We start from the raw sequence: 7520 nt of genomic DNA on the forward strand, positions 1-7520 counted from the left end.
CAGAGGAATGATGAGAGAGAAGTTCATCCTCTGAGTTATCAAAGCCTGAAAATTGGTAAGACATCTTCCAATTTGCAAAATACCAAAGAAAGTTGTGCCGATGTCGAAAGATGACCAGCAATGTGGTCACCAACCACCAAGACGCAGGCAAAGAATGCCTACAAACACCTGGATCTGCAAAACGCAAAGATAACTGATGACGATCACCAGAAAAGAGACCACCAGCACCAGGAAACAGCCCGGAGCGAAGTCGCCAGCAGGAAATGTGCCGCCTGGAGTGGAAGCGACCAGCAGAACAGCAAAACGCAGCCTGTAGAGAGGTCGCGCAGCAGAAGGAGGGACAGCCTGGTGGAAAACGCAGGGTTTCTGCGTCGCTGGATGACGTGGCAGCCTCTGCAGACAACGTGGACAGGAAAACGCAGGCTGAAAGGCCTCCTGAAGAAGTCGCCTGGCAGTTGTTGATCAGTTGGCAGCAGCAGTAAGGTATCTCACTCCTGAGGGTATGTCCTCCGTGCTCTCAATCAGGCGATGATACCATGTGAGAGTGCGCAACGGAAGAAGAACATGAACATAGAGGAGAGGAGAGAGAAAGCAGAGAATGAAGGAAGAAAGTCTGCACTGACTGAGATGAATGCTGAATACACTGAAATGGACAGAGCAGTCCCTGCATGCAGCCCGGAGCGTCAGTGAGGGCACCAAAATAGACTGGAAGCAATGGCAGCACCAATGCCGGAGACGGAGATGACGGAGACAGTGTTGAACCTGCAGAGTACAATGCTGGAATGACTGGGGGGGCTGCTATATATAACCCCCAGGCCAGTAAACTGGCCGACCTGCCAAATCTGGCCGACCTGGCCAGATTTGGCCGACCAGCCAGATCTGGCCGACTTTGGCCAGATCTGGCGGACCTGCCCAGAAACTGGGCCGACTGCAGAATAACAGCCCAGAATGGGCTGTATGACACTCAAAGGTTGCAGACTGACAAGGACAGCCACTAGATGAACTGACAGAGCTCCTCTGTCTCCTGTCAGACTCTGACAGGAGCTCACAACCAGGAGATGACAGACTCAGAATGATAAAGAGCAGGCTAACACTTTGGACATCCCAAGTTTGTGGACCCCGTGCCAGCTGATATGAAAGTGCTCTTTCCTCTTACGCTTTTGGGGTTGTTGGCATATATGGACCATGAGGAATGCATTCATCTTTGATGCTTCATCGAGCGTGCAGAGTCATATAGCCTGCTTGAAAAGACTTCTTCACTGGCAGGTCGACTTGATTGAGTTAATAGATATTGTCCCTAGACAGGATTTGCTTGCTTGGCACACTGCAGTTTCTTTTGCCCCTCTTTAGTCACTTTGCTTCCTTTGTACCTTGACTGTGATGTCTCAGATTTTACCCACGATGGCCTAGAGCCATCCTGTATCTTGTAACCATGCAATCTTGCATCTTTTTTGTAATTAATACAATTACCTTTACGAAAAAAAGAAAGAGAGAGGTTGTTATGTCAAGTGTATGTGCTTATTATGACTGATGTTGCAGCCAGTTTGATGTTGGGGATGTTATACTGTTTAAACATGAGGATAAAATGCTAGTGCGACGAATCATTGGCAAAGAAGGTTATGAGATGATGTCTACAGATTCCAATGACAAATGTTTTGATCTTGAGAGGGGGTGCTTCTGGGTCATCGCAGACAACAAGGATCTGGATCCAAAGGTGGAATGCAATTAATTTCTTTCTTGCTTTGTTCTCATTAGAAAGAAGCAATTTAACCTTTGTTTAGATTTTCAGGAGCAAGATCAAGAAGTCAAGTTTTCATCTATGTTAACAGGATGCTGTAGACAGTCGGACATTTGGGCCTTTGAAAGCAGAAAATATTAGTGGAAGAGCAATGTACTATTATGTATCACAAGATAATCACGGTTATATAAAAAACAGGTAAACTGTTTAGTGCAGTAATATATAATACTTGCATTGTGTTGTATATGGTTGTTTACATCAAAGTCAGTAAGGTCTTTGATGGCCAATGGGATACCTTTGATAGTTTCTCTAGCTCTTTACTTAATGCTTGTAGCACAAAAGCTGAGAAACTGGATTATCCCCTCCTAGCAGCAGAGTTGGACCTCAAAACGCTGAGTGATGCTGTGAAAAGTCGAGGCGTATAGAATGAACATTGGAACAAATGATGCAGAAATTATATTGGTCATTGCAGTTGACAGGTTATTTCTGCCAGTGTGCCTGAAGAAATGAAGTTTTTCATTAAATTTTACTGGATTGCTTTTAACCCCTTCTTTGACTTCTGCGAATTCTTAGAGAGTTCCAATTCTCTGCAATGGGAAGGCAGGGTTGGTGGCTTGAAGCAAGGATTGAATGACCAAGAAAAGTACTTCATTTTCTGCAGATTGTTAAGCACTCAATTGAAAGATACCTGAGGCTTGGGCTATGGCGTGCATCATGATGGCAGCCATTTTTGTACCAGTATGTTGTAATTGTGTAAGGAATGTTCCACGTTTGTCTCCCAGAACAGGCCTGCAAAGCTTTTGGGCTGGGGGTCCCTATTTACCGAAGTACAGGGCACTGATGGTGGGTTAAAGGACAACTTTGAAGATGTGAAAAGAGGATAATTACAGCTACAGGGTTATAAGCATTGTCTGAGAAGAAGCAGCGTGTCCAGTAATAAGCTTAACACATTTTATCGTCTACTGGATGTTGAAGCAAAATTTGAGCTGCATTTGCATCTACTATTAAGGGCCGCTCAATCTCTGTAATTGTGGTGATTGTCCTCATGGCGGATTTGTGCATCGTCCTAAGCATCCGTAGCTCTCTAATGAGTCAAAGAGGAAGGCATGGTTGCATCCGCTCGCTTACAAGCCATTGTCTTTGGTCAACATTAAACTGTAGCTCTTGGCAAATTACTAAGAAAATCTATGTTACTTCAATGATTTGGATTGTAAATCCTAAAATATATACTAACACGAGTGTTGTTAATTACCTTGTGTGCTATTGAAGGAATATGTGTTGTTGAAGTCGTCAGTCTTTTGCTTCAAAAAAATAACTATTTACCATTAATGTATGACTATAGTATATTTGAATACAGTTTGTTATTTTCCTTTTACAAGTAAGGCATGTAATCCTACATATCCATTACTCTTGAGCCATGATGTGTGTCCATGTGCTAATCCGACTGCTTGTGTGGCCTTTATCTTGCTCTGCCTTTTTTTGAGGAACTTCTCACCTAAAAAAGGTCTATGATACTTTACACATTTGCATTGCTCATGTATTGAAGCTATGGAGATGGAGTGCACTTGAGGAGCATCACTTGAATCATGGAGCTATTGATATGCGTTTATGAATAGACTATAACAAGGAGGTAAATGGTGAGTTCAATATGGTAAGAATGAGGGTGTACAATGATTATGTTAGAGGTAGCTATAGCCACACCAAAGTGCTTGAAACAATAGGTGTTTTGTTAACTTTGGCATCAAGCTTAAGAAAGTTTTGACAAGGGAGGTGGAAAAAGCAATGGGTGTACGGCCTAAAAACTTGCAACAAGAACTAGGACTTCAAGATGGAAGCAGCCCAAAGGTCAAAGTCGAAAAGTGTATCAGATTTCGAAAAGTCCAAAAATATTTGAAAGATGTCACTTATACTAGAGTGTGTAGGGATTTGAAATTTATGTTACAGCCCCTAAAACATTCAATATAAAATATTTTTCAAGTGTTGGGCTCAGTTCCATGTAACTTGTGTTTTAACATTTACATGCATATAAGGCACCAGGAGAGTGAGTGAGGAATTGAATGAGGTATGCTAGGTGAGTAAATTAATCATATGGTTGCATGAGGAAAGAGTTTTGGCCATAGGGATCATCAGTAAATTGACCTTGTTTATTTGAACGTGAGTCCACCGCATAATAACATGGAGAGAGAGAGAGAGAGAGAGAGAGAGAGAGAGAGAGAGAGAGAGAGAGAGAGAGAGAGAGAGAGAGAGAGAGAGAGAGAGAGAGAGAGAGAGAGAGAGAGAGAGAGAGAGAGCTCATCTACCTTGCTTACAGAAACGAGTGGAGTGGTTGACTTCTTTTGTGTGTTTGTGGGATTGAAAGAGGTGGAGCTTGGAGAGTTGCCACATAGGATTAGTGGAGCTTGGAAGTTCATTAGTTCAAGATTGCAACTACTAGAGAGTATCGCTACTTTGTCTTTGTTCTTTGTTACATCTCAAGAGTCTAGTTGGATTGTAAATTTGTATCCATAGTTAAGTTAGGTAGAAGAGATAGAGGGGCTAGGAAACTTGTGGGATAAGAGGTGCAAGGGATGGAAAGGATCCAAAGCGCATGAAACAATGCATGTACATATATAGGTGCAACACAACCATACTAGAAAGTTACATTTTGGTTTCATTGTTGGGATGTGATGAATTCTTGATCCATCTATTATCCTTGCTAACCACAAGTGGATTATGTTGTGCACTAGCGAGATGCCCCTTAGGATGCATACGCTTATAAAAACCTTGCGCATGTAAAGATTGGGAGGTAACCAATTTGTGGATTTATTGTAAGTAGAGTAGGTAAGTATATTAGAATGATTTGACCATTACAATAGGATGTTTTTCTTTTACTCCATCAAAAAAGCTAAAAAGTCTTTGACAAGGATATTATATCCTCTTCCCCTTAGATGAATTAAGATGTCCTCATTGTGAGAGCGTGCAACGGAAGAGAAACATGATTACAGAGAGAAGTAGAGAGAGAGAAAGAGAGGAAGCAGAAGATGAAGGAAGAATGGTACACTAATTGAAGAAGAATGTTGATACAATGATGGATTGATTAGTCTTTACATGTAGCCCAAAGTGTCTATGAGGGCACCAAATCAAGACGATGACAATGGTAGCACCAAGCATAGAGAATCAGAGTATTGAAGTGTGCACATGCAAAGGGAAGACTGAACACACAAGAGTTTATATTTGCCAAGTGGGAGGCGGTGGCTATAAATAGCCAAATCACCAAAAAAATTGACCAACCTGCTCTTGTAGGGGACATAAATGCTAGCCGACCAACATTTAATGTTGGTCACTGAAGGGAAAAATACTAGAAAAATAGGGGTGGCCACCACTAAAAAATCCCAGATGACAATGATAATGTTTGACAATGTAGGCAGATTGTGGAAGGCAGTAATTGGCCTAGGAATGTATACAAGAAGCCGACAAATAAAAAAATACACCTAAATTATAGAGTTCTTATGGCTTTGATAGACTTTGATAGAAGCTCACAACCAGGAGATCATAGATTGACATAACTAACATAGCCAAAGATAGCATCCCCTCTCAGATCCTAGGAGTGTCTAAAGACCCAACAACCTCATGTGATGAAGCATAGAAGCCTTGGGCAAAGGATTTGTGAAAAGATTTGTTGCATTGTTCTTTTTGGAACAGTAGGCTACTCCCAACTCGGAATCTAGGATCTGCTCTTAAACATAGCGGTATAGAACCTTGATGTGCTTCGTGTGAGCATGAAATATAGGGTTCTTTGCTAGCACTAGAGCACTTTGGTTATCCACATGCAGCTCCATCCAGGTTGAGGAAAACCAATCTCCACCAACATGTAGCGAAGCCAAACTATCTCCATAGTTGTAGAACATAAGGCATGATAGTGTGCCTCTATGGAAGAAAGGGTCATAGTAGGTTGCATCTTGTTGCTTTATGAGATAACTCCCGATCCAAGGGAGTAACCTGTAGTGGATTTTCTCGAATCCACATTACTTGGCTAGTCAAAATCACTCTAACCAGAGAGTAACCCCCTCTCCATACATGATCCCATACGATTGAGTCCCCTATAAATAACAGAGAAGGCGCAAGGTTGCTCAGCTGACCTTTCAAGGCATCCAGCTTTTCATTAGCACTCCCAACAACATATCATCCACATAGAGTACCAAAATGATAAGGCTCCCATCATGGGTCTTCTTCATGTATAAACACAGATCCATATCATTGTGGGTATATCCTTGTGAATACATAAAAGCATTGAACTTGTACCATTTCCTAGGTGCTTGCTTAAGGCCATAAAGGCTCTTTCTCAACTTGTACACTAGATGTTTCCTACCTTTGTCCTCAAAGCCCTTAGGTTGCTGCATATAAATCTCATCACACGTCCCCATGTAAGAAAGTTGTCTTGACATCCATCTGATAGAGGTCTAGATCTAGATGTGCAACCAAGTCCAAAATTGTGTAGGGTAGTCATCTTGACTATATGAGAGAAGTCTTCATTGAAGTCAGCACCGTGCTCTTGCTCAAAACACTTAGCAACCAATTTGACCTTATAAGCTAGCTCGGGGTGTCTAGGGGTACTTTTCAACTTGTACACCCACTTGCATGGTAGAGCGTGCTTTTCACTAAGCAAAGGAACCAAACCCCACATGATTTTCTTTTGCAGTGAGTCATACTCTGACTGCATGGTCCTCTTCCAAGAGTGACTATCACCTTTGCATATGGCCTCATTGTAGATAAGAGGCTCATCAACATTTGGGACTATAATGTGATCCATAGAGGGAGCAAATCTGTAACGTGTCCACTAGAATCCTCTAGGACACGTCTTAGCAGTCCATCGGAAAGGTTGTCTAGAAAACTCCACCCGGCACTCCCATGGAATGTTGCGGGTTTTGCAATCTAGGACTTTCCGCGTCTGCCACGTAACGGAAGTGTCCTGGCCGTTTCCCACTTAGGATCGACCGGAATTGTTTGGTCATTTACTAACAGCGACTAGCGTCAGACATGATCGAACTACTTTACGCAGAAACGCCTGGTTTGAAGCGGATTCATGCTGCACTTGGTTCAAGGAGAATGGGAAATGAGAGGGATGCAAGGCTCGACCTCTCTGCCATAAGGCATAGTCCCATTCCGTTCCCCTAAAACAGCGTGAATCGGGTAATAGTTAATTCTAAGTCATCGTTCTCGTTACTTGTTTCGGAGATGACGATTATCCTCTGTTCGTCGAAGACTTTGAGAAAAGTTCCCGGCTAACCGGGACCACCCATCCATAGGACGGACCCATGGTCCATCCTCCGCACTTTCCTCGGTTTGTTTTAGTTATGTAATTACCTACCACATTAGTTTGACATATACAAACAGCTTCTTTGATTAACCCTCTTATGCACTGGTTCCTTCACGTAATCTTATCACAGGACATAAAGAAAACAATGCCAAACAACTTCTTTATTATCATTTTATCCTTTTATCTTTGAAATACAAGGAGTTCCGCCCGTAGGCGTATTCATAATCCGCCCGAAGGCTATCCAGTAATCCACCAGGGATCACTATTCCAAGCTTCCGCCCGTAGACTAGTATGCGGGCCTCGAGATCCAATCCCGAGTCACGTTAGCCTCTTGTGCAGGGCCCGGAAGGCGAGGGATTTACGGCCAGAGCCCCCCCTGGCACCCAAGCGTCCTCCTGCTCCAAGTAGAACTCAACGGAGAGACCTCTCACGGCGGGTTCGGTCCACGTTCCCGGCGCGGTTAACAACCCCCTTGGTTAGGGCCAG

The 7520-nt window shown here is 43.0% G+C and overlaps 1 protein-coding gene across 8 annotated transcripts; it reads left to right on the forward strand.

Moving 5' to 3' along the window:
- The first annotated feature begins 1104 nt into the window (after positions 1-1104).
- Positions 1105-2979, forward strand: LOC148040778 (mitochondrial ATP-independent inner membrane protease subunit 2-like). Of its 8 annotated transcripts, none has more exons than XR_015692193.1 (4): positions 1105-1714; positions 1830-1936; positions 2043-2217; positions 2312-2979. XR_015692193.1 is itself a non-coding variant. In XM_087686756.1 (3 exons), exons 1-3 carry the CDS (start codon positions 1586-1588, stop codon positions 2161-2163), a joined length of 357 nt encoding a protein of 118 aa, XP_087542882.1. In that variant the 5' UTR covers positions 1107-1585; the 3' UTR covers positions 2164-2979. The 8 variants fall into 8 exon arrangements, 5 of the variants coding, with proteins under 5 accessions (XP_087542882.1, XP_087542898.1, XP_087542921.1 ...); XR_015692192.1 differs by having other exon boundaries at positions 1108-1714; positions 2400-2979; XR_015692199.1 differs by having other exon boundaries at positions 1112-1714; positions 2111-2217.
- Positions 2980-7520: the final 4541 nt, after the last annotated feature.

This window comes from Lygodium microphyllum, chromosome 1, assembly GCF_053477565.2.
Source record: "Lygodium microphyllum isolate KBCC chromosome 1, Lygodium_microphyllum_v1.1.10, whole genome shotgun sequence".
NCBI lineage: Eukaryota > Viridiplantae > Streptophyta > Polypodiopsida > Schizaeales > Lygodiaceae > Lygodium > Lygodium microphyllum.